Source organism: Heterocephalus glaber, unplaced genomic scaffold, assembly GCF_053883595.1.
Source record: "Heterocephalus glaber isolate CG9 unplaced genomic scaffold, H.glaber_assembly_v1.0 deba00000546, whole genome shotgun sequence".
In the NCBI taxonomy this organism is placed as follows: Eukaryota; Metazoa; Chordata; class Mammalia; order Rodentia; family Bathyergidae; genus Heterocephalus; species Heterocephalus glaber.
The window spans coordinates 6,229,522-6,256,971 of NW_028258147.1; the positions used below are offsets into that span (position 1 = coordinate 6,229,522).

Sequence of the window (27,450 nt, forward strand, 5' to 3'; positions counted from 1 at the left end):
AAAGAGTAGGACAAATTCTACTTCCCTCTTTGCCCACTGCTTAGACCCGGATGAGGTGTTAAGAGTCTGTGCAGATTTCTTCCCTTCAATCTCATCCCTCTCAGCTCCAGGTGATTCTCTCAGGGGAATCTGCAAACCAATTAGGTTTTTCTATTACACCCTCCGTGGATCTTCTTTGGATCACTTATATTTTAAAACTATAAGAGTCTGAGGACATACTATAGGGGTAGAGGTAGTGGTAGGCCCTAGGTTTGATCCCCAGCATCACAAGCAAAACAAAACTATAGCGAAATATACTTGTCTGATGTGGAACTTCACCAAGAACCACCTATATCTCTTTCGCTCGCTACTGTCATCGCCAGTGCCTAATACAAGAATAGTAGGATACTTTCGATAGTTGCTAGACAAAGGAGGGAGTTCTCACTAGCATCCAGTATTTCATACTTCTACATCCACCTGAAACCCAATTTCTTTTCTCTTTATTTTCGGTACCGGGGATCGAACTCGGGTCCTAGCGCTAGCGCAGCAGAGGGCGAAACCACTGAGCTAAATCCCCGGCCCGGAACCCAATTTCTAAAGAAGATTCTGTATTATTGTTCCCATGTGAGGGTCGCCATTTCCTAACTTGTAAAAATATGTAACCTAGGTGAGCCTCGTAGGTTAATTACTTAAAGACATTAGGCATTAGGCTTCTCATTCCTGCTGAATTTTGAGAGTCATCTCTCTAAACATTCCTTATGATCCTAAATATGCTAGTTCATAAAAAAAAGAAAAGAAAAGAAAAGAAAAAAAGAAAAAAAGATTAACCTAGGTTTAGCTCTTAAACCTTCGTTTTAAATTTCTCCCGACCAGGAAGTAATGGACCCAGAGGTGAGGCTCTTGCTTGAGGTTGCCTGGAGAGGCGGATGTTAATCGCCCAGAACGGAAGTTCGTAAGCCTTCAAACCCGCGGGGACACAACTCACCAACGGACCAAAATGGCGGCGCCCAGTGACGGACAGGCGTTTGCCGCGGGGTCTGAAAAGAGTTGGGGTGTTGTTCGTTCCCCAGAAGGAACACCCCAGAAAGTCCGGCAGCTGATAGATGAGGGGATTGCCTCGGAAGAGGGAGGAGCAGAGGCGTGAGTCCTTTAGTTAGGCCTGGGTCTGTCGCTGGACCATTGGGAGAGGGCTGGGGGAATTTAGGCCTGGAGGGAGAGCAGAGGTTGGGGAGTGTCCCCTCGGTGGGCGACTTTGCCTGTGGGGATGGCTTCCTGGGTTTTGAAAGAGGTTACTATGATTGATGGGCTCTGATTTCCTCAGAATTTACTTAATTCCGCACCAGGGGCAGATTTTTGTCCTGAGATTTTGGGGGGAGGAAAAGAGGACTATTAAGTGAATGAACGTTCGTTAACTTCTTAGTTGGGGTTCCTACCCGTTATGCGCCGGAGACCCCTTCGGCAGTCTGGTAAAGTTTATGAGCCCTTTTTTCTGAAAAAAATGTTTTTAAATTCACACAGCAAATTAAACAGGATTATCTTTTTCTTCTGCTGCTTCTTTTTTTAAAGCTAGGTTTACACTATGTTGCCCAGATTGGCCTCGAACTCGCGTTCTAAGTCCCAGGTAACTGGGATTACAGGCCAGGCGGGCGCCACCACATCTGACTACCGAAGATTATAAATGAAACCAATTACTTTAGAATGTAGTTAAGATAGTGAAAGAGAAAAAAATGTGCAGTAACCTGCTTTTTTATTAGTTAGATAATAACGTAGTAGTACGTCTACTATCAACCATAATTTTGAAATAATGTTGAACGGAAATAGTATTTCAAAACGTGGCCAAAAACCATAACATGAGAAAACTATTTCCATATGTGCCAGATTCACAGATACTGCCTATACTACAGTGGCTTTTTTTAAACCTTCATAATTGAAGAAATACTACTCAGAGAGGCTAGTGAAATGTCATTTTATTCCCATCCAAATTTGTAGATAGATTTTTCCAAGAACCACATCTTCCTCAGGCTTTGGATCTGAGAGAGATTCTTAAATTTATTTCTTTCAAGCCAAAATTGTTTGTGTAATGTTATTGTTATTAAAAAATGATTTTTGTGGGGCCGGGGATTTAGCTCAGTGGTTCCAGCGCCTGCCTCGCAAGCTCAAGGACCTGAGTTCGATCCCTGGTACCAAAAAAAAAAAAAAAAAAAGATTTTTGTCTCAACATTTCCAAGCCCCAGACTTCATTCCTCAGAACTGTGGTACTGTCGAAATGCCTTTCCCTGCTGGGCATGGTGGCACATGCCTATAGTCCCAGCACTTGAGAGGCTGAGGCAGGAGGATTGCCGCGATTTCCAGGCCAGCCTGGGTTACATAGTGCAAGGCAGCCTGAACTACATAGCGAGCGAAACCCTGTCGCCAAAAAAAAGAAAAGAAAAGAAATCACTGAAAATGAGAGAATTGCTTGGCTAATTTCTCTCTCTTTTTTTTTTTTTTGGTACTGGGGATCGAACTCAGGACCTTGCGCTTTTGAGGGAGGTGGCGGAACCACTGAGCTAAATCCCTGGCCCTCTAAAGATCTTAAATTTGATTTGATTTTTTTAATTGGTTCTTTTTATAAGGAGTGTCACGGGTCCATCCAGATAGTAATGTCAAAGTTGTTTTTTCTGCTGATAGAGAAACTAAATTTCTGAAGTGACTCAAATTGCCTTATTTTGTGTTTAGTAAAGTTAAGTGAAATATAATTGAACAGAGAAAGTGAACTAGGAAAATAGTTTGTCCAGTGATGTCATTATATTGTACACCTAAAATGTACCAATAAAAGGATATACACACACACACACACAAAAGAAAATAGTTTGGTATTACTGGAGCACTATAAATGTACAAATTGATTGAAACAGAGGTAGAAATTTAGTCTTGAGTAATCTATAAAGATAGGAGGGCCAGGGATTTAACTCAGTGGTTCTGCCACCTGCCTTGTAAGCCCAAGGTCCTGAGTTCGATCCCTGGTACCAAAAAAAAAGAGGAATGCCAGAATGGAGAATTTGGATTCTACTTAGTAAGAATTATGAAACCATGGAAAATATTAAGCAGAGGAATGACATGACTGAAATTATTTTTAGGAAACTTAAAATCCAGTTTGGGTCTGATGATATGATGTGAAGAGAGGCTAGATAAAAAACATTTAAGTAGAGTGGTACTGTGAAAAGTTACCAACTGTTCTACCACTTTATTTTAGAAAGGACATGTCTGCCACGTTCCAGTCAGTTAATGGATCACCTCAAGCAGAGCAACCTCCACTGGAATCTACAAGCAAAGAAGCCTTCTTTAGCAGAGTAGAAACATTTTCTATATCCTTTTTAAGTTCATATAATTTGTGCTTTCTACCTCTGCCTGGAATTGTTATTTTTCAGGCATTATGTCACTTACTCTAATGTATTGAACTGAAGAATCAACCTTGGTAAGAACTTTTATAGGAAAATTAGCATCATAGTGTGTTATCCCTCAAATGAATATTTGAGACTAACCTTTTCTATTTATTTATTTATTTATTTATTTTTGTACTGGGTGTCGAATAACCTTTTCTTTTTATGGAAGAAAAGATAAAAGCCTGAAAGAATAATAACTAATACATATATATACATATATAAAATTATTCTTTTCATATATATTATCAATTTGATCATCACCTAAAACCTGTACATTATTATTATATTCATTTTACATAGAAGGAAATAGTCATAACAGTAGGTTATATGACTTGCCCAAGACACCCTGCTAGCAAATGGCAGAGGCAGATTATAGTCTGATTTTTTTAAGACTGTACTATTATATTATCTCTTTCTAGATTTTCTTTTGTGTAGTTGTTGCCTAACAGATTGCCCTAAAACTTAGTGGCTTATATCTCACAGGGTCTGTGAGTTCAGGAATCTAGACAAGGCTTAGTTAAGTTTCTGCTTCAGGCTCTCTCACAGGCTGTAGTCAGGGGCAGCTGGAACACAGTCATCTCAAGCCTCAGCTAGGAAAGGTTCCACTTTAAAGGTCTCTCGTGATTGTTGGCAGGGTTCATGTCCTCATGGCTCTTGGACTGTCCAGTGGCTAGAGACCTCCCTTGATTCCCTGCTATGCAAGCCTCTTTGTAGGAACCATTCACAACTTGGCAGCTGGTTTCTGACTGTGAGCAAATGAGAGCAAGGTGAAAGCCACTTATTTAACCTAATCTCAGAGGTGACATCCCATCATTTTTGCCATATTCTGTTTTTTAGAAGCAAGTCACTAGGATGTCCCATACTGAAGAGATTAACCAAGGGCATAAGTACAGAAGGCAAGATTATTGGAGCCACCTTAAAAGCTGTCTACCTGTGTGTGTGTGTGTGTGTGTGTGTGTGTGTGTGTGTGTGTGTACTGGGATTGAAACCAGGGCCTCTACACTGAGCTACATCTCCTGCCCTTTTTTATTTATTTTTTATTTTATTTTATTTTATTTTTTTTGGTACCGAACTTGGGTCTTTACACCTGCGCAGCAGGCGGCGAAACCACTGAGCTAAATCCCCGGCCCTAGTGATTTTCTTTTTGTTTGTTTGTTTTTGGGTTTTTGGGTTTTTTTGGTACTGGGGATCGAACTCGGGTCCTTGCGCTTGCACAGCAGGAGGTGAAACCACTGAGCTAAATCCCTGGCCCCCTTTTTTATTTTTTGAGACAGGGTCTTGCTAAGTCACTAAGTTGCCCAGGCTGGGCTTGAACTTGTGGTCCACCTGCCTCAGCCTCCCAGAATGCTGAGATTATAGGTATATACCACAATGCCTCTATTCCTAGCTCCAGCTGGTTTGTGTATGTGTGTGTTTTGTTTTCTTTTTTTTTCAGTACTGGAGATTGAACCTAGGGAGTACTAGGCTACATCCCCAGCCTTTTTATTATTTTATTTTGAAACACGGTCTTGCTAAGTTGCCCGGATTAGCCTCAAATTTATGATCCTCCTGAGTATCTAGGATTAAAGCCATGTGCCACCATGCCCAGCTTTAATTTTAAAACAGTAATAAATGTCCCTAAACCAGGTGTGATGGTACACACCTGTAATCCCAGGACTTGGGAGACTGAGGCAAGAGAATTATTGCAGGTTTGAGGCTAGCCTTCACTACCTAGCAAGACCCTATCTCAATAAATAAATAACCCTAAGTTTCTGTTGGAGGGGTGGTTTCAGGACCCCCTTGGGTACCAAAATCCCCTGAAGTTCAAATCCTTCATGTGAAACAGTGTAGTGTTTGCATATAATTTATGCATATTGTCCAGTATACTTTAAATCATCCCTAGATCACTTATAATACCTAATACAGTATAAATGTTATGTAAATAGTTGTTATACTTTTATTATTTAGGGAGTAATGACTGGAAAAAAGTCTGTACAGGTTCAATACACGTGCCATTTTGTGAAATTGTTTATGTTTGTGTGCATTATTGAGTATTGAACCCAGGGCCTCACATATGCTAGGCAAGTACTCTACCACTGAGCTAAATCCCCAGCCCTAAAAATATTTTTGGTGTCCATGGTTGAATCTGTAGATGGAGAACCTGAGGATACAGGGGCTGACTATTCAGACCTATGCAAAGTTTGCAGAGGTTATAAAGAATATTTTTTTTCTGAGCTATTTGTAGGTAAGTTGCCAAAGTGATGCCTCATTATTCCCAGATATTTCCCACAAACAAGGACTTTCTCCTGTATACCCAGAATGCAACAGTGAAAATCAAGAAATTTCCAGATACAGTGGCTCATACTTGTAATCCCAGCTACTTGAGAGCCTGAGGTAAGTTATAGGGGAGCCTGGGCAACTTAGTGAGACCCTCCCAAAATAAAAAGTGTTGGGGCTGGGGATTTAGCTCAGTGGTTCTGCCACCTGCTTCAAAAGTGCAAGGTCCTGAGTTCAATCCCCGGTACCAAAAAAAAATAAAAAATAAAAGTGTTGAGGATGTAGTTCAATGGTAGAACACTTGTCTAGCATACTCTAGGCCCTGGGTTCAATCCTTCATACCACCAAAAGATAAACCAGAAAATTGACAGTGAAAAACGATTACCATCTAATCCTCAAACCCCAGTTTGTTTTAATCAGTTGTACTAGTAATGTTCTTTGTAGCAGAAAAGATCTTGTTGAAAATCAGTCATTGCATTTTGTTGCCATATTGCTTTAGTCTCCTATAATCTGGAAAATTTCCTCAGATTTTTTTTCCCTTTAATTTCATGATATTGATACCTTTGAAGAGTGAAGCAAAGTGTAGACCATACCTCAACTTGCATTTTTCTGCTGTTTCCTTCTGATAGGTTCGAGTTCTACAGGAGGATCGTGAAGTAATGCTGCATGCTCTTGGATCTAATCAGGTGGCACATATTAAGGGTTATCTTTTTTGGTGATGATCACTTGGTGAAGAGAATGTTGGCTGAATGGTTGGTTATCCACTGTACAATAACACGTCCATTGTAATCAAAAGCACTTCGTAAGGAGGTTCTCTGAAACTGTAACTCTCCCACTCCTCATCACATTTTATGGTCTTATTTACATATTTGTAGCATCACAAACTCAGTTTCCTTTTTTGTTCAGTGGATTACCATCCATTACTGTGTTCCAGTTGTCCCTCAACGGCCAGTATAATCCCTTTCAGATTGGCTTCTGTGTCTTTGTGTGTGTGTGTGTGTGTGTGTGTGTGTGTGTGTGTGTGTGTGTGTTTTGAGACAAGGTTTTGCTATGTAGTTCAGTCTGACCTTCACCTCACTGTGTAGCTCAGGCTGGCCTCAAACTTGTGGCAGTCCTCTGGCCTCAGCCTCCTGTGTGCTGGGACTACAGGCATGTACCACCACACCCAGCTCTAGAATGCTATTTAAAAGCCAAGATCTACTGGTGGTGTACACCTATAATCGCACAACTCTGGGAGTCTGAAGCAGGAGAATCTCAAATTCCATTCCAGCCTGGGCAATTTAGCTACTTAGTGGAAACTTGTCTTAAATTATTTATTTTATTTTTTAAATATTGCATGGTTTCTCTTTTTTTTTTCTTTGCATTTTAAAAAATTTTATTGGTACATTTTAGATATACATAATGATAAATTTCATCATAGGGAATTTGTACCTGTACGTGATATATCTTGCTTCTTCTTCTTTTTTTTTTTTTTTTGGTACCAGGGATCTAACTCAGGACCTTGCACTTTCGAGGCAGGCAGCAGAACCACTGAGCTAAATCCCCGGCCCTCTTGCTTCTTTTTTTCCCATTTTTCCTTCCCTCCCTTCAGCCCTGCTTGCCCTTCTTATTTACAAAAGCTTTGCTTCCATTTTTTCCTTCTGTTCTCTTTTTTTCTTGTCCTTTCTTTCCTTTCCTCTTCCTCCTCCCTTGTTCCCCTTCTCATTTGAACAGTTTCTTCCCATTTCCCAATATCTAGTATACATTTTGGGACCTTGTCTTAAAAAAGAGCTGGGGAAAAAAGAGAGCTGGAAATGCAACTCAGGGTAAAGGCCCTGGATTCAATTCTTAGTACTGGGGGAAAAATAAAAAGGGGTGAGGGATGTTACAGAGTGAACTTGTAGCTTCTGGGTACGGTTGCTATCAGGCACCCTTACAGGAAAAAGCTAAGGAATTAGGGAATATGTATAGCTAGATAGGCATAGATAAACACACGTGTAGGTGTGTGGGCCCTCATGTATGTGTGCATGCACAGTTACCCTCAGTATCCACAGGGGGTTGACTTCAGGACCCCTTGGACATCAAAATCCCTGGATGTTCAGGTTTCTTATAAAGTGGCATAGTACTTACATAGTACTCCACATAACTCTCCCATGTAGTTTAAGTCATCTCTAGATTACTTGTTTATACAATCACATAAAGTGTAAATGCTCTTTGGAAATATTGACAAGCAACAATGTCTGTATGGGCTGGATGTGGTGGCGAATGCCTGTAATCCCAGCCCTCAATAGGCTGAGGCAAGGAGGCTAGGCAAGTTTGAGGCTAGCCTGTGCTATACAATTATTAAACTCAGTGCCTGACACATACTAGGCAAGTATTCTACCATTTAGTTATAGCCTTAGCCCTCAGATGCATTTTTTGGGAAATAAAACAAAAAGGGCCAGGGATTTAGCTCAGTAACACCGCACCTGCCTCGCAAGCGCAAGGTCCTGAGTTCAATCCTTGGTACCAAAAAAAAAACCCTTGAATTTATGGCTAGCTAAGCTTGCAGATGTAGACCCTACAGATAAAGAAAGCAACTGTACATATTTTTATGTCTAAATTTGTTTCTATATTTATCTCTGTATTTAAAAAACTAGGGTCAAGAATGTAGCTCAGTGACACAGCCCCTGCCTGGCAAGTGCAAGGCCCTGAGTTCAATCCCTGGTACAAAAAAAAAAAAAAAAAACTACTATATGAGTATCTGCTGCTGCTTCTAATTCTTGTTCTGCACCATGGAATTCATTCTAATTTTCTCCCTTTACATACTGTCCTGCCCTTATTCAACATTGTAAAGCCCAATTTTTATCCTTAATACATTTACTTTGATCATTCTCCCTGTATGTACTCTCGCTCTCCCATTTCTGCTGTGCTGCTGTCTCCTTTCTGCATGAATGACCTTTTTTTTTTTTCATGGTATTGGGGATTGAACTCAGGGTCTTTGTACTGAGCTACATCCCTGCCCCTTTTTTAAAAATTCATTATTGAGCCGGGGATTTAGCTCAGTGGTTCTGGCGCCTGCCTCACAAGCGCAAGGTCCCAAGTTCGATCCCCGGTACCAAAAAAAAAATTCATTATTGAGCCGGGGATTTAGCTCAGTGGTTCTGGCGCCTGCCTCGCAAGTGCAAGATCCCGAGTTCGATCCCCAGTACCAAAAAAAAAAATTCATTATTTTGAGATAGGGTCTTGCTAAGTCACTATATTGCCCAGGCTGGCTTCAAACTTGTGTTCCTCTTGGTTCATCCTCCCAGAGTGCTGGGATTACAGGCATGCACCACCACATCAGCTCTTTACCCCGTTCAGGCTCTAGCATTCCACATGGAATTGCCCCATGTGGATGTCTGTCTTTTCCATCACATTTTGCTTTGACTCCCTCACTGTTTTCTGTGGTTTCCCTTTTCACCCCACTTGGATTCAGGCTATGTTGTGTGCCTCTCCACATCATCCTGGCACAGACATCTTCCCTGTTCCCTACCCAATGACTAAGGTGAAATTGCCCAGGAAGGACAAGGTATTTTAACCATTCTTCTAACAGTTGTTCTTTGGATTCAATTCAGTTTTGGATACATTATTTAGATCCCTTTTCTTTGCTCTTATTGGCTGTAAAGTGATCACCTCTTTGGATATGGTGATCATTTATTTAACTTAATCTAGTTAAGTGATTCTGTTACTTTTATTCTAGATAATCCCAGCTCCTTTAACATTTATATCTAAATTCGGTTATCTAATCTTCATTCCTTTTTTTTTTTTGGTACCGGGGATGAAACTCAGGTCCTTGACCTTGCAAGGCAAGTGGCAGAACCACTGAGCTAAATCCCTGGCCCTCTAATCTTCATTCCTTTTACTGATATTGGAATATTTTTCAAAATCCTGTATCCCTTATAAAAATATAGAACTTCCCTGTTTTATCTTTTCTTCCCTTTGTGCTGTATAAAATAAGAGCTCATTAGGTAAGGTATTTTAAAAAAAACAAAGCTGGGTATGTGCTGCACACCTGTAGTCCTAGGACTCTGGGAGGTTGAGACAACCTAGTCTGGGCAATTTGACTTAGCAAGGCCTTGTCTCAAAACTAAAAGTTAAAAAAAAAAAACTGAAAGTAAAAATAAAAAAAGGACTGGGGATGTAGCGCTGTGTGAAGGTCCTGGGTTCAATGCCTAGTACCACTCAAAAAATAAAGAATGAGTGTTGAATATAAAGATCAATAAACATTGAAGGACATTTTTGGCTACTCTCACCTGTTTAAAATGTATATTCACACACACCTGTTAGTATATAACAATTGACTTGGGGAAGATGAAGAATATTATTAATTTTACCACTTTTATTCTTTGGAAAATAAAGGTGGATATGGTACAAAAGGAGAGCATACTCAAGTAACAGTAAATAACTGGATGTGGTGCCACACGCCTGTAATCCCAGCACTCAGGAGGCTGATGCAGGAAGATCTGCATGAGTTTGAGGCCAGCCTGGACTACATATTAAGTTCAAGGCCAGCCTGAAGTGCAAAGTAAGACCCTGCCTCAAAAAAACCAAAACAAAACAAGCAGGAACTATTCCTGCGTTTGTTTTTTTTGGGGGGGAGAGGGTACTGGGGATCAAACTCAGGACCTTGTACTTGCCAGGCAGGCAGCGGAACCACTGAGCTAAATCCCTGGCCCATTCCTGCCTTTTTTTTTTAACCACCACTTACTGATTAGGCATATCCTAGTGTGTTCACTAGTGTCTTTAAGTTCCTAGTGTCTCAGATTAAATAACTGAGTGGTTTCTATATTGCATCCCACCACCAGTAATGAATTTTTTTCAAGATCAGATTTCGCTGTGTTGTCCATGGTGATCTCAAGACTAAGTGATTCTCCTTAGCCTTCTTAGTGTAGCTAGGTCTACAGGTGTGCTACAAAATAAATTTTTGGGAAAAAAAAATAAATTTCTGAATCATGTAATATACAGAGGGTTCCCTAGAGAAAAAGTTAATAACTTTTTTTCCCTCTGCTTATTACTCAAATGACCATCATTCTGTGAAGTATGTGTCTGTCTGCACTTTAAAAATAGTCTTCACCATTTTTCTTTGCTTTTCTCTTTAATGTGTTTATTCCAGTATGCATCAAGAATGAGTTAAAGTTTTGATTCTGACTTATTCATTTAAATTTTATTCATTTAAATATACTTCCAGTGTTGTTTTTCTTAACATGAATACTCTTTGAAATGGGCAGGAAAGCCCCCTGAGCTCTCCCCACTTGTGTGTGCAAAATATGGCTGGGTCACAGTTGAGTGTGACATGCTCAAGTGCTCCAGCTGCCAAGCTTTTCTTTGTGCCAGTCTACAGCCGGCTTTTGACTTTGACAGATGTAAGTATAAAGCACAGATGACATTTTTCTTCACATTCAAAGATATGCTAGTTTTTCTGAAAAAAAAAAAAAATCACTCCTGTTTGAGCAAAGAATATCCTCAACTGTGTATAACAAGGTGAATTTGTGAAGGCTTTTACAAATTATTAGCTCCAGTCATTACTTTTCTTAAAAACCAAGCTACTGTAGAGTAGGCTTGACTTTATGTATTCTAGGTAATTGACAGCAGTGCGTTTACTTTTTCATTCAAAAATAAATACTTTAGACACAAAAAGATTTCTGAAGGCTCACACTTTGGAATTCCCTGCCTTTTAAGTTACATAATATATCTGCTTTGTAGGGTCTCAATTTAGAACTTGTTTTGTGGAAAATATTAAGATGATGTTGAAGCCGGTGACACTGGCCAATTGGAATGGAGGTTGTCTCCCATTCCTGTGGGGCCTCAAAATGTGCATTTATCACCTGTAAATTGATGGTTCATTCAGTGAAGGATGAGGCACCAACGAATATGTAACACATAGAGGTGTTGGTTAGTAAAAGGCTGACTTAACATATGTCTTGTTCATTATAGAGTTTTTGTTACTATATTATAATGAGACTAAATACACAGTATTACAGTAATTCTATAGAGCTATAAGTACACATACAAATAAGCTTCATGGGCACAAAGAAAAATAATTTGGGAAAATCACTAGTATATAAACAAAATGTTAACAAGTCTTGCATTCCTTCATTTTTGTCAGTGAACTTTCTGTGTTCTATTTTTTTCTAATGAGTATGCCTTACTTCTAGCATCATGTCATACTTCTAAATATAAAATGTTTTCTTGGGCCGAGGATTTAGCTCAGTGATTTCACCGCCTGCTGCACAAGCGCAAGGACCAGAGTTCGATCCCCGGTACCAAAAAAAACAAAACAAAACAAAAAAAAATGTTTTCTGGTGGAAAAAAAAGATGGTGTAGTTGCTATTATTTTCATGTATTTAAAAAATTCTGTTATTTTTATTTGTGGTTGTGTTTGTGTTCTTAAAGATTCTTGACTATTGGATTTTGAATCTGTATAGTGTTTTTTAAAGCATTGCTGCCTGTGTGGATTTCAGATAAGGAACGATGTGAAGAGCTGAAGAAATCCTTATGTACTGCCCATGAGAAGTTCTGTTTTTGGCCAGACAGCCCCTGTCCAGGTACTTATTTCCGAGAATTCCCATCTACCATCTTTCTTGGGTCATTGAATTTCTAATTATCCATTTTGTTCTTCCTTTTTTTTTTTTTTTTTTGAGACAGCAATCTCGCTGTGTAATTCAGCCTGGCCTTGAACTCACTCTGTAGCCCAGGCTGTCCTCAAATTTACAGCAATCCTGCCTCAGCTTCCTGAGTGCTGGGATTACAGGCATGCACCATGACATCCAGCTCTAATATTGTCTATTTCTTTGTGAAAGCCTAGTCTTTGAAGTTTCTTTTTCTTTTATTTGTGCTTTTTAAGAACTTACATTCATTGATATTAATATTTAACATTAAGTGCAGTTATCCTGCCAGTGACTTAGCCATGTATACATTATCCCATTTAATCATCACAGGGACCTAGGCGGTAGATATTGTCAAGTTTTTTTGTTCCTTTTTTTTTTTTGGTACTGGGGATCAAACTCGGGTCCTTGCGCTTGCACAGCAGGCGGCGAAACCACTGAGCTAAATCCCTGGCTATTATCAAGTTTTTTTAGGTGAGGAAGAATCAAAAGTCCTAAAACAAACTAGAGAGAAGCTATGGTTTTCTCTGATTGCAAACTGTCTGCTTTTTTCCCCACCAAACTGAGCAGCCCCTTGTTCTACCTAGGCTTCCTGTAGAGGGCACACTAACTTCACTAATAGTAGCAGTTAAAAAGGGTTTGTTCTGCCTGCCTCGCAAGCCAAAGGACCTGAGTTCGATCCCCAGTACCAAAAAAAAAGGGTTTGTTTGCTATAGAAGACTCACAGGACCCCAAATGACAGTGATACAAAGCTACATTTATTACAGTAAAACTGTACACTGTAGCAGCAGCACTGAAGGATGTCTTCACGGCCTAGGGTACCTCAGCAAGGGGACTGTAGTGGCCAGGTCTAAGCTTCTCTGCCTTCCCTGTGTAAAGGCCATGGCAGGACATGGTCTTCGCGAATCAGGAACCACTGAGGTATGCACAGAGCACTTTGAAATAAGAGAGCCCAAAGTATAGTATCAACTGGGATTTTCATGTATTTTGTTGGTTACGCAGGAATATTTCTGCTAAGTAAACAGCTTTAACAGCAGAGCCCTCTGATGGGGAAATCTCTCCAAGACCAGTTAATTCCTCAGACCCATCAGTACAAAGGAACACTATCCATCTATATGTCATGCCTTAATCTGGGATAAGTACAGTACAGGTATATTTTTTATTTCAATAGGGCAGTGATCCTGACCAATTCCAGGATCACTGAAGGCTAGGAATATTCCATGAAAGAACACCAAGAAGGAAAAATAGATAATCTACCTCTGATGGAATTGTTAAAATGAAGGTTAATGCATAACACCTAGGTATTTCAGTGGGTGCTATAACACGAATCTGTCCTGTGAGGATTTGAGTCTATCCCTGCCCAATGCACTCCGTCCAAGTTTTTAGGGTCTGCCCAGGCTCTGTTAATGGGTTCCAGGTCTTGTTAATCTGCACTATGCTTTTCTGATCTCATTCACAATTTCATCTACCTTGGGGACCTCTAATTCCTATCTAGACCTCTCTTTTGAGCTTTATTTATCTTTCCAACTACCCTCTAAACATTTCCCCATAGCCAGGTGTGGTGGCGCACACCTGTGATCCCAGCACTCAGGAGGCTGAGGCAGGAGGATCGCTGCCAAGTTTGAGACCAGCCTGGGCTACATAGTTCAAGGCCAGCCTGAACTACATAGCAAGACCCTGTCTCAAAAAAAAATTTCCAAATAATATTATGCATACCTGGATCTCAGCATATACAAAGCTGAGCTCTTCATCTTATATCTAAAAGTTTGCCCATGTTGGTAAATGGCACTGACCTCACCATCCAGTTGTTCCTAGCTAGAAATCTGAAAGTCACTTTGGATACCCATTTCCTATCACTCACCTTGTCCTATCCATTCTTTCTCCTAAATAGATCTCAAATTTGACCTTTCAATTATACCATCCCTTTGTTTGCTTCTTTAACATTCAAGGGACTTTTGTGTAGAGAAGGGAATGCCCACAACTCTTTATATTTCAATGCCTAAATTTATTAAGTGTACCTAATAAATGTACTTTATTAGGTGATATTTACCAATTCTTACAAATTCACTTAAAATTTTGTTGTTGTTGTTGTTGTTTTGGTACTGGGGATCAAACTCAGAACCTTGCACTTTCGAGGCAGGCGGCAGAACCACTAAGCTAAATCCCCAACCCTTCCTTAAAATATTTTAAATGATAGTTATTAACTTATTCAAGGTGATTGCATATGCCGTATACTTTAAACTGTACACAGATACATAAGTACGTTATGAAACATGTTTAAGCTTATGTTAAGGCATTTTTTGTTGACTGTAATTTCTTCTCTGTTTCTTTTACCTTCATGGGATTTTACAGTTATTTTCTTGATATTAGAACAATCAGACCAAACCCTAAATTAGAAGATGATCAGAAAGGGCCGGGGATTTAGCTCAGTGGTTCCGCCACCTGTCTTACAAGCGAAAGATCCCAAGTTCGATCCCTGGTACCAAAACAAAAAAGATGATCAGAAAAGTCTTGAGACCTGGTTTCTTCTCCCAAGTTTTGCCAAATCTGGGCTACTGGTCATCAGAACATGTTACCTTCATATTCCCCTTGATATTTTAATTTTTATTATTTTTTTGTAGTGCTGGACAACAATCCCAGGGCTTCATGAATACTAGGCAAGTTCTTTTAGTTTTATATAACCCAACCTTTTTGTAGTGCTAGGAATTGAACCTAGGGCCTCATGCATACTAGGCAAGTACTGTACCACTTAAGCTATGACCCCAGCCCTATAACCTGACATATTTAGTAAAATGATATATCTTAAGTTGATGGCATGTATTTTGACATATATGGTTACAGTTGTCCCTTGGTACCTATGAGGGATTGGTTCCAAGACCCCTTTGGATACCAAAATGTGTAAATTCTCAAATCCCTTTTGTAAAATGGCATGGCATTTGCACAGAACCTGCATATATCCTGCCATATACTTTAACTCATCTCTAGATTACTTATATTACCTAATACAAAATAAATGCTATGTCAGTATCTTTATACTGTATTATTTAAGGAATAATGACAAGTGAAAAGAGTTTGTACATGTTCGATTAGGGTTTTGGGTTTTTTTGTTTTTGTTTATTTTGAGACAGGCTCTCACTATGTAGTTCAGGCTGGCCTTGAACTCACTAAGTAGCTCAGGCTGGCTACTTTTTTTTTTTTTTTTTGGGTACCAGGGATCAAACTCAGGACCTTGCGCTTGCAAGGCAGGCGCCAGAACCACTGAGCTAAATCCCCAACTACCATTTTTAATTATTTAGACAATTTAGACAATTTCTCAAATTTTGAAAATTTTCAAGTACAGGGGAAAAAAAAAAAATCTCTGCATCTAGCACCTAATGCCTCAATACCGACATTTTGTCGTCTTCACGTCAAACCAGCCACCTTGCTTTCTTTCTGCTAATCAAGAAGAGTTATAGCCAGACATAGTGGTGTATGCCTGTAATCCCAGCACTCAGGAGGCAGAGGCAGAAGGATCCCTGCAAGTTCAAGTTCGAGGCTAGCCTGGGCTACAAAGCGAATTCAGGGCCAGCCTGAACTACAGAGCAAGACCCTGTCTCAAAAAAAAGAAAAAAAACAACAAAAAAAACCAGAGTTATATTGCCAGGCACACGTCTGTAATCCCATTACTCAGGAGGCTGAGGCAGATTTGTCTCAAGTTTGAGGTCAGTCTGAATAACAAAGTGAGGCTCTGTCTCAAAAAACCAAAAAAAAAAGTTATATCAAACATGGTGCACACACCTATAATCCCAGCACTTCGGGAGCTAAGGCAAGAATTGAAGTTCAAGCCCAGCCAAGGCAACTTAGTGATTTAGCAAGACCTTGTATCAAAATAAAATGGACTAGTAATATATCTCAGTGTGAAGTCCTTGGGTTCAATCTCCAGTACCCCAATAACATAAAAGAAGAAAAAAAAGATGATGAAGAATTTTAGAGCCATGTAACTTCTCCAATCTCATTCCCTGCCTTCCTGTCTTGAGATAACATTTACATGTGTGTCTTGAGGTAACATTTACTTGTATAAGCAATACATATAGTGCTATTTACTTTGTCCAAAACTCTGTATAATTGCTGACCATATGTGTATCCTTCTACAACTTGCTTTTTGTTGAGGATGCAGTTAGTCGAGTTTTAAAAATTAATTGGGCCGGGGATTTAGCTCAGTGGTTCCGCCGCCTGCCTCGCAAGAACAAGGACCCAAGTTTGATCCCTGGTACCAAAAAAAAAAAATTTAACCCATGTTGTCACATGTAGCATGTTTGAAGCTTTGTAATTAGTAGATCAATCTAAAATTTTAATCTCCCAGATAGTTTTCCCAGTTAGCTTCTCCCTTAATAAAGCTAATATTTTTTGTTTGGTGGTGGTGGTGGTTGTTTTGATACTGGAAATTGAGCTCAGTGCCTCACACATGACCGTGCTGTCTCCCACTGAGTGACAGCACCCGCCAGAAATGTTGGGTTATTCTCATTTTAGAACCCACTGCCACATCCTCCTTCCCCATGAGGCCTTGTGTGACTGTAACTTGAACAGCCTTTTCACCTAGCTGTGTCATCACGGAGGCTGAGCAAGCCTTCCTGTTCTTGGTGCCTACTGTTCTTGGTGTAGGTTTCTACCTAATTCTAGTTCTGTTTAGTACATTTGCAGTTCCCTTCTCTATACAGTTTTGAACTTTTTGAATATGTATATTAATGGTTTTCATCAAATTGGAAAAATTGGAAAAATTCATATTTTTTCAAATTTTCTTCCTTCCTCTTTCCCCTCTCATTTATTTTTCTGTGGTTCATCCTTTTTTCCTTTTCCTTCTTAGACAGAATAATCTCAATCCACCTATCTCAGTGTTTGCTGATTCTTTCTCCTGCCAGCTCAGATCTGCTGTTGCCTTCTACTGAATATTTCATCTCAATTTTTGTACTTTCCAACTCCATAGTTTCTGTTTGGTTCTTTTAATAATGTTTTACTCTTTATTGATATTCTCTATTTGTTGAGACATCCTCAGACTTTGCTTTTAGTGTTTTGTTTTGTTTTGCTTTGCTTTTGTGCTGAGGTTTCAATGCAGGGCCTTCATACTGAGTTACATCCCTAGCCCCTTTTTAACATTTTTTATTTTGAGACAGGGTCTCACTAAGTTGCCTAGGCTGGGCTTGTACCGAATGTCTAATAGATGAATCTGGTAATGCCCAAGATAGTAACTGAGCTATATCCCTAGCCCTACTTACAACCAATCTTGTTTCTTCTATGTTCCTAACACCTTCTAGCCCCTCTGCGGGCTGCTCTTGAACTCTTGGGCTTAAGTAAGCCTCTTGCCACAGCCTGCCAATTAGCTGGGACTACAGGCACATACCACTGTACCAGGCTTAAGTAATTTCTTTTATTTATACAGTCTTTTTGAGGTAGCTTTACCATATGTGGTCCAAGCTGGCGTTGAACTCATTCTGTAGCCCAGGCTGGCAGTTATCCTCCTGCCTCAGCCTCCCAAGGGCTGGGAATATAGACATGTGCCACCACATTTGGCTGTCATAATTTCTTAATATCAAATTTCTCATCCATTTTACATTTTTCTAATTGATCTGTCACACACACCCCAGTACCGGGAATCGAACTCAGGACCTTGTGCTTGCAAGGCAGGCATGGTGCCAATGAGCTAAATCCCTGACCCTCTATCTTTTTGTTTGTTTGTTTGTTTTGTTTTGTTTTGTTTTTTGGTACCGGGGGTCGAACTCGGGTCCTTGTGCTTGCACAACAGGCGGCAAAACCACCAAGCTAAATCCCTGGCCCCCTCTATCTTTTTTTTTTTTAACACCAATATAATCTTCCAGTTTATTTCTTCCACAGATCGATTTGGGATGTTGCCATTGGATGAACCTGCAGTTCTTGTCAGTGAATTCCTTGATCGTTTTCAAAGCCTTTGTCACTTGGACCTCCAGCTCCCTTCCCTGAGGCCAGAAGACTTAAAAACTATGGTGAGTTTTTCTTGGCTAGGTTACAATGGCCTCCAGTTGTTACCAGCATTCATACATGAAAGATTTATTTTAATGACAAAGGATAGATTGTTATGAAGGGAACTACTTATTTGTCTCTCACCTGACCTTTTCAATTTTTACCAGAAAATGTGTTCCATTTAAATGTTTAAATATGTTTTTTGGTTTTTCTGTTTGGGGTGTTTTGGGCAGTACTGAGGATCAAACCTAGGGCCTCACACATACTAGGCAAGTGTTGTAGCACTGAGGTACCCAGTCTTTTTATAGAATTTTATTTTGAGACACATTCTCCCCATATTTTCCACTAGCCTTGAACTTTTGCTCCTCATACCTCAACCTCCCACATAACTGAGATTGTAGGTTGTAGGTGTGTGTGCCATCATGCCCAGTTTAGACATGGTTTTTTGGGTGGTACCAGGGATTGAACCCACACAACAAAGTTTGCTAAATTCCACAGATGGGACTTGATCCTCCCTCCTTATCCTCCCAGAGTGCTGGGCTTGGTGTGCACCACTGTGCCTGGCTAGATATTCTTTAATGGCATAAATTCAAATTTATCTTGATTTATTGAACTAGTTAACAGAAGATACTTAAATGTGACTGCCTGTGGTTTATTGGATACCATTTTCTAGAGTGCAAGAGGACAAGTTATAAATCCCTTTTTTTGTTGTTTTGTTTTTGTTTGTTTGTTTGTTTTTCTTAAATTCTTTTATTGGTACATTTTAGGTATACAACACATTTACATTTCTCATTGGGAACTTGTACCTTTACATGATGCATCTTGGTTCTTATTTTTTCCCCATTCCTAGCCCTCCCTTCACCCCCTCCACCCTTCCCTATTTACAAAGACTTTATTTCCGTTTTTTCCATTTCTCACCATTTTCCCTTTCCCTTCTTTCCTTTCCCCTGCCCCTCCCTATCCCTTTGGACCTTTTCTTCCTATTTTGCATTCTCGATTATTCATTCTAATCATTGGTACATTTTAGGTATACAATATAATGACATTCATCGTTGGAAATTTGCACCTTTACATAATCTCTCTTTGTTCTTATTTTTCACCCTTGCCCAGCCCTCCCTTCAACCGTTTGTTTGTTTGTTTGTTGAGAGTCTCTTGCTATGTAGCTCAGGCTGGGCTTGAACTCACTGCGTAATCCAGGCTGGCCTCAAACTCAAGGTGATCCTCTTGCCTCAGCCTCCCAAGTGCTGGCATTACAGGTGTGCACTGCTGCACCCGGCTTATAAATCCCTCCTTGTAAATAGAAATGTTGAAATGCTGTGGCCCATCTGTACTTTGAAATTGAATATTTACTGTCCCATTTCATCAACCTGTGACTACTCTATGAAGACAAGCTGTGTTATAGGAAATAACAGCTGGTATTTTCCTTCTTTTTTTTTTTTTTGTATTTTCCTTCTTTAGGTTGACAGTCTGGCGTGGCTTTTTAACACCAGATTGTCAACCTCTGGCATCTATTTATATCACCCTGTCCTTGGCCAACTCGATTTTTTTTCCCCCACCTTATTATAACTCTTTATTCTTAGAACAAAAATAAAGTCTGGCAAGCTCTGTTCTTCATTCTAAAAGTAAATTTAGTGTCAGACCAAGACATAAATAGTAATATTTTCATTATTTGGGTTTGAAGTTTACAAGTTTCAGAGAAAATTGACAATTGGAAAATTGAAAACAATTTAGTAGTAAAAAAAAAAGATTCAGTAGTTCCAAGAAAACTGCCACCTTTCTCAGTCAGCAGATCCAGGGCAGTTCTGGGCACCTCTGTATGACACTAGCCCTGCCCTAGAGTGAGTCTTGTTTATGAGGTTGCTGTGTCCAAGATCATCATTTTTTTGCCTCTTACCATCTAGGTACATCCTTATGTATAAGTTTTCTTTTTGTGGTGGCTGAAACTTCAAGTTGTTTACCTTGGTTCCTTTTTAGCGCTTGACGGAAGACAAGGTCAGCCTTCTGCTAAACCTGCTTGAAGAGGAACTTGATCACCAAACCGATGAGAGAAAAGCTACAAGCAAATTGGGCTCAGACATCCAAGTCCACGTCACTGCCTGTATTCTCTCTGTGTGCGGCTGGGCATGTAGGTTAGTCAGAGACTCTTACCTGGGTACATGAACTGTGACATTATACACCCCATATACATCAGTCACTAATAGTATTTGGAAATTACATGATGTTTCTTAAGAGAAAACAGAGATAAAGAGAAATTAGGGTCAGGAGTTGGGGAGGGCCGATTATCAGAATCAACTAACAAAACCAGAATTAGAACTTTGGAATCCTTGGTGTTCACACTTTGTTTCTTACATTGTTACTTCCTTCCTGGGAGTTTAAATTCCTATAAAGAAGAAAGTTCCTTTCTATAATTAGATGCAAGAAAAGTCAGTTTAATTGATAAAAACTACCAAAGCAAATACCATCTGGGGCCGCCAACCTGTGTTGGTGTTTCCATTCCTTCTGCTCAGTTCACCAGAGACCTACCCTGAGATAGAAGACAGTGAGAACCAATCTCAATTTACATTAAGTATGCTGTCTCTGGTAGGTTAGGGCAAGAGTTTTAAGAGGCACAGAAGTTTATAAAACATTTCAAAGTAGCCTTGCCATGGAGAGCACACTAATGCCCTGATCTCTGTATGGGAAATACGTGAGCGGGGCTGGGGCTTAGATCAGAGGACAGGGGTGTGGGAGAACATGGTTCCCGGTCCATTGGGCACCACAGAGATGTTCTAGATGAGATGAAGCATACTCACCAATCATCCTTAGTCCTGTGACAGTGTTATTTGGAAACACCCACTTTGTTTTCCATTCCTTCCTAGTTCATCTCTGGAACCCATGCAGCTCTCCCTGATAACCTGCTCACAGTGTATGAGGAAGGTGGGGCTCTGGGGCTTCCAGCAGATTGAGTCATCCATGACCGACCTGGATATGTCCTTTGCCCAGACCAGCTCCCCCATCGCAGGGCCTGAGGGTCGGCAAGAGCGCTTCCCTCCAGTACCCGAATCTCCTCGGAGGATAATGACCCGGAGCCAGGATACCACATTTTCTCCATCCTCAGAGCAGGTTTCGACTTAGCATTTTGGGGACAGATATTTTAACAGCATTCTTGCCAAAAAGTGTTGGTGGTGGAAAGTTGGAAATTGGTGGGTAGCCTTTACTTTTAGCGGGGGCTTTTCTGGGGATTGAACCCAGGACCTTCACACTAAACCATATTCCCAGCCCTTTTATTTTATTTTCAGACAGGGTTTCTTAAGTCACTAAGTTGCCTGGCTGGGCTCAAATTTGCAATTCTTCTGCCTCAGTCTCCCCAGAGTGTTGGAATGTGTGTGTGTGTGTGTGTGTGACTGTGTGTGTGTGACTGTGTGTGTTTGTGACTGTGTGTGTGTGTGTGTGTCAATGCCAGGCTAGATAGGCTTTACTTCTGACCACATAGATCAGACTATCTGTTGTATTTCTATTCACCGATGGAGACACTAAATTCATTACAGAGATTCAGTAAAGAAATATAGTACTCTTAAAGATTTTAGTTATGCAGGCAGTTCAGAAACTACTTAGAAATACTTCCTTGGCCTAACCATTAATATCATTCATATATTCTCATTGTCTCCCCTTCAGGCTGAAAAGAGCCCAGGTCCCACTGTCTCCCGAACACGGAGCTGGGACTCTTCCAGTCCTGTGGACCGGCCGGAGCCAGAGACAGCCAGCCCCACCGCCAGAACCCGCCCCGTGACCCGGAGCATGGGCACAGGGGACACCACTGGTCTGGAAGTGCCCTCCAGCCCTCTCCGGAGAGCCAAGCGTGCTCGCCTCTGCTCCTCAGGCAGCTCAGTGAGTCCACCTGCTCCTCCAGCCCTGTAGCATGGGAAAGCAGGCACTTGCCCTCCTGGTCCTGTGGCCAGAAGAAGACTGTGAATAAGTTTCAGGATGGGCCACATGAGTGACCAAAGGGAAAAAACTGAAGGGTTGTCATTTGTTTCTTTGGGGTGGATTTTCAAGGGGTAGTGAATATTTCAGGCTAATAGGACAGAAAGGAGGTAGGGGAACAAACCTGATAAGTTAGTTTGTTTACACAAAAAGACTGAAAGAATAAAGAAAAATAAGAGTTAAAAGAGAATGTAAAAGGCGTGGAGATTTAGCTCAGTGGTTCCGCCACCTGCCTTGCAAGTGCAAGGACCCAACTTCAGTCCCCGGTACCAAAAAAAAAAGAATGTAAAAACTAGAACTGTGGACAATCGTGAGATTCTAGCCATGATGACTAATTGTAGTGCATCCCTGAATGGATGTAGCATCTGCCGTTCATTGACACAGTCTCTTCCTCCTCCCTCAGGACACATCTTCAAGAAGCTTCTTTGATCCCACCTCTCAGCACAGAGACTGGTGCCCTTGGGTGAACAGCACATTTGGCAGAGAAGCCAAGGAAAACGGGGGAACAGAGCAGGATACCAGCACCCCAGCAGAACCAGGCTGGAAGGCAGTGCTGACCGTGCTGCTGGCGCATAAGCAGTCCAGCCAGCCAGCTGAAGCAGACCCTGTGGTGAGATGAGCCGTCTCCTGCATGTGTGCAGCACCTGCTGTTTATGGGACGAGTGGCAGAAGCTGGTGCTCTAGTTAGTACCCTGCCTGCCTTCAGCTTTCCTAAGTCGAGTTGAACATGCTCTGGTTTCATCCTAGAGAAAGGCATGGAAGTGGTTCAGTGTCTGCAGCTTAGCGTATGAGGTTCCATCAAATTCTGTTAGATTCTTTGCTCTCCCAGCTGAAATGACTTGAAAGAAGTAGGAGAGGAGTACAGACACGGAAATAGAAATAGGTGAATGGGCAGCTGCTCCAGCCTCCTGTTGCAGATCAGCTGCTTACTCTGTCAGTGGCTGTCACTGCCTTTGGAGCCTGGCCAGTGAGCTTGGCTGTTGGGAGCTCTGTGCTCTGACACCGCCCCGATGATTTCACTCCCCCAGTCGAGCACATTACTTTACCCACTCCACAGCCCAGGCATGTGTGCTAGACCGTCATTACCATCGCAGTCCTGACTACTGTGGTTACAGGGGCCGTAAGTGCAAAGCCATCCTGACAACTGAGAAAACAAGTCAGGTGTTTGTTCTGTGTTGGGAATGAAAGTGATAGGTGGATATGAAGAAATCATGAAAACTCAGTTCTCTTTCCTCTGTGAACTCACTTCCAGACTTGCCTTGTAGCCTGGTATAAATATTACAGTTTCTGACCTCTACGGCCTCCAAAGACAAATGAAATAACACTAGCCAGCATTCCTAGATTCATGGTTTTTTGTAGGGTCACAGGGTTCCACTGGAAGCAAATGTAGCAATGCTAAAAGCCCAATGATGTACATTAGTACCCTCAGTAAATACATACATGAAGGCTTTCCAGGTTTTTGCAGGAAAAACCTTTTTTTTTTCAATTTAAAAGCTTTTAGAGGGCTGGGGATTTAGCTCAGTGGTTCCGGCGCCTGCCTTGCAAGTGCAAGGTCCCAAGTTCAATCCCCGGTACCAGAAAAAACCCAAAAAACAAAACAAAAAAGCTTTTGGAGATACGAAGTTATTTGAAGACAAATATTTGAAAAATATTTGACCCATTGTTCAACTTAGAAATATTACATTTGTCTTTACACATAAAATTCTCTCTCCCTAGAGCAAATGTTTTGTTACTGTCATACTAAAAAGAGACAGCACGGGATTTGTTGTTGTTGTCTTTTGGTTTGTTTGGTTTTTTTAAGTGGAAAATGTTGCCCATGGATTTCAGGGCTTTTAAGATCCTTTTTGGTACGCTGCCCCCTTGCTGCTATAAATGGGTAATGCAGTACAAGGCTTAATAAGACTGTGGCAAGGATCTTGATGTTGGAAAAAAAGTTTATACTTTTTTGTTTGCTTTGTTTTGTTTTGTTTTCTTGAGACAAAGCCTCATTATGTAGCCCAGGCAGGCTTCAAACTCACAATCTTCTTGCCTCATCCTTCTGAGTGTGGCCATTACAGACCTGTACCACCATTTCTGTTTGTTTGTTTTTAATTTAGTTTCTTTCAGCTTTGTTTGATCACTAAATTAACTAAATTCCCCCTCAGTTACCTGAGTTAGAGCTCAAAGTTTTCCTCCCTAAGATTTTATTTGTTTGTTTGTTTGTTTGTTTTTGGTGGGGGGATCGAATTTGGGACCTTGCACTTGCAAGGCAGACCATGGAACTACTGAGCTAAATCCCCGGCCCTATTTTATTTTATTGATAATGTTCAGCTATGAAAAAGGATAAATATCAGGCATGATGGCACACGCCTATAATCCTAGCACTTGGGAGGCTGAGGCAGGAGGATCATTGCCAGTTCAAGGCCAGCTTGGGATACCTAATGAGTTCAAGCCCAGCCTGAATTTATATACTATGACCCTGTTTCAAACCCTCCCCTTCCACTCAAAAAAGATAAGAAAAAGGGGCCGGGGATTTAGCTCAGTGGTTTTGCCGCCTGCTGCACAAGTGCAAGGACCCAAGTTCAATCCCTGGTACCAAAAAAAAAAAGATAAGAAAATAGGCCCCCGGGGATTTAGCTCAGTGGCACCTCGCCTGCCTTGCAAGTACAAGGTCCTGAGTTCAATCCCCGGTACCCCAAAAAAATAATAACAATAAAAAATAAAACAGTGGAAATGCCATCACATATTAGACTAGAGGTGACTTTGTGGATTTTTTTTTTCAATACTGACAATTGATGCAGGACCTTGCTTTGAGCTACATCCCTAGAACTTTTTATTTTTTACTTTGAAACATGTTCTCCCTGAGTTGCTAGGTTACTCAGGCTGGGCTCCAACTTTGGATCCTCCTGTCTCGGCCTCCCAGAGTGCTGGGATTACAGCATGAATTATGGATTATGAATGGTTTTGTTAAAATTCTTTATACCCTCATTGAGACCCTTGTCGTATGGAATGTCTATTCTTTATTGGCCCAAAGGCAGAGAAAACTGAATGTTCCCATTTACTGAGAACTTTTATCTTTTAATGAATTGTTTTTTCTCCCTGTATCATCATTTCTCGTAATCTTAAAGCACATGATAGGTATGATCAAGTGGCAATGAAAATCTTCCTATTTTTAGCTCTGCTGACTAAAACATGAAACTTAGAAAGCCAAGGTCATAGCTTAAACTCTCAGGGGACCATTCAGTTTTGTTGTTTTTCCTCACCTTGGATTTTACTGGTACCCCAGCTAGGTACCATGTGTGAACCCTTAGCCGCAGAAATAATGAACTAGGGCCAGATAAGCAGCATGTGTGAAACATCGCAAAATATATGCTGGTCAAAATAATGGTGGACAGAAGCTCCATGTCATGTACAGGTGAGGACAGGCACGGCACCAGGAGGGAGGATATGAGCCACGATTTGGAGGCTTGGGGTGTGTTAGTAGCAGCCTAACAGTAGGACAGAGCTTTCTTGACTTTGTTAGACATTAGCTATACATTATGAATAGCATAATACGAGTTTTTGCACAGTTCTAGGTCTATCTAGCTCATTTTGGGAGAAATTTAGACCAAGCCCTGAAACTGTTAGCTACACTTTGTCTCTATAAAAATTTAATCCTCGATTTAATTTTGTTTTGTTTTTTGCAATACCTATAGAGTCTGTCTGAGAAGTCAAGGAAAGTATTCCGAATATTCCGGCAGTGGGAATCTTTATGCTCATCCTGAAGATGTTCCAGCCCCTTTCTGGAGAGAATTGGAATGAGAAACTTTTTGAAAAATGAATATGGGCTTCGTCACAAGGAGCCCCGGGGATTGCAGAGGCAGGGAGTGTCAGTCATCCTCAAGTTGAGAGGAAACCTGATTCCATGGCAGGAGTGCACAGAGGAAGATAGTGCAGGTGCTGTTCTGTTCCGGACTTATGACTGCAGAGTTAGGAAGCCAGATGAAGGAAGACGAAGGATCAGAGCACTTACTTCAGCTGGTTTGGATCAGGCAGTGTTCTGAGGACCCATATATCCTGGGAGTATGACTGTGTGTTAATAAAGTGTTTGCAGAGATTCTTCCTGCTGGGGAATTCCTTCCGCCTTGTCTGGTGGGCTGGAGATTTCAGTGTAACAGTGAAGAGTCAAACTTTGAGTTCTCAGAACAACTGCAAAAGCTAAAATGTGTTTGTTAATTCCAGCCAAAGAGGTATATGTAGTCTTCCTTAAACCAAGGGGTTCAGTTATGTCACCAGGAGGTCTCCTGGGGGGATGCAGTGTGCGTGAACTGATCGTTTTCCTCCTTGCTTCAAGGACAGTGGAGCGAGTAGAACGGGAGGAGGAAGGTGCCCAGAAGAGGCCCCTCCATGTGCTTCTCGTGCCTGCCTCTGATGATGGCTCAGGGCTCTGTCCCTGCTTGTGTGGCTGTCAGTCTGGTAGAGAAGACCAACCCTGAAACCCACCCATCTGAACACTGCCCACTGGTGGAGCACCATGACCCACTGAAGGCTGGAAAGGGAAAGGGACTTGACTGATTTGCTTTAGAACTCACTTTTTTGAAAATTTTTTGTTTTGATTTGTTCCTTGAGACAGGGTCTTGCTGTATAGTCCAGCCTGGCCTTGAACTCACTATGTATCCCAGGCTGGCCTCAAACTCATGGCAGTCCTCCTACCTCAGCCTCCCAAATGCTGGGATTACAGGTGTGTGCCACCATGCCTAGCCAGTCCTGAGTTTTAAAAGGATAAGCAGTGTTGCTGGGGATATAGCTCAGTGGTTTCGCTGCCTGCTGCGCAAGCACAAGGACCCAAGTTCAATCCCCGGTACCAAAAAAAAAAAGGATAAGCAGTGTTGATATCTCTAGGTGAAGCTTCTACCAATGGACAAGGCCAGGCAGAGGCTGCTTCTGGGTTCCTTTTCTGAGGCCTTTGACAGTGGTAAATGGCTTGGCGACTTTGGTCTTTTGGTCATTATTGATCTCCATGGTCCTCCTTGGAGGGAAGCTACTGGGCAGCTCTCTAGTGTTTAGAAATGAGACCTCTGGCCCAGCTTGGCCCGTGTGCTGACTGGTGACTAAGTGAATCAGAAGTCTACTTTTTTTTTTTGGTACCAGTGATCAAGCTCAGGTCCTTGCGCTTGCGCAGCAGGTGGCGAAACCACTGAGCTAAATCCCCGGCCCAGAAGTCTACTTTTGAGAAGATCTTCACCTCAACATCAGTTTCATAAGAAGTAATACAGTATCATTAATACAAG

At 41.2% G+C, this 27,450-nt stretch overlaps 1 protein-coding gene across 1 annotated transcript; it reads left to right on the forward strand.

Moving 5' to 3' along the window:
- Positions 1 to 934: 934 nt before the first annotated feature.
- Zc3hc1 (zinc finger C3HC-type containing 1) lies at positions 935 to 26,276 on the forward strand. The gene is made up of 10 exons (XM_004856338.4): positions 935 to 1,119; positions 3,215 to 3,326; positions 10,873 to 11,023; positions 12,122 to 12,205; positions 18,134 to 18,261; positions 20,213 to 20,367; positions 21,097 to 21,340; positions 21,893 to 22,105; positions 22,605 to 22,811; positions 25,876 to 26,276. The coding sequence occupies exons 1-10, from the start codon at positions 977 to 979 to the stop codon at positions 25,942 to 25,944; spliced, it is 1,506 nt and encodes a 501-aa protein (XP_004856395.1). The 5' UTR covers positions 935 to 976; the 3' UTR covers positions 25,945 to 26,276.
- Positions 26,277 to 27,450: the final 1,174 nt, after the last annotated feature.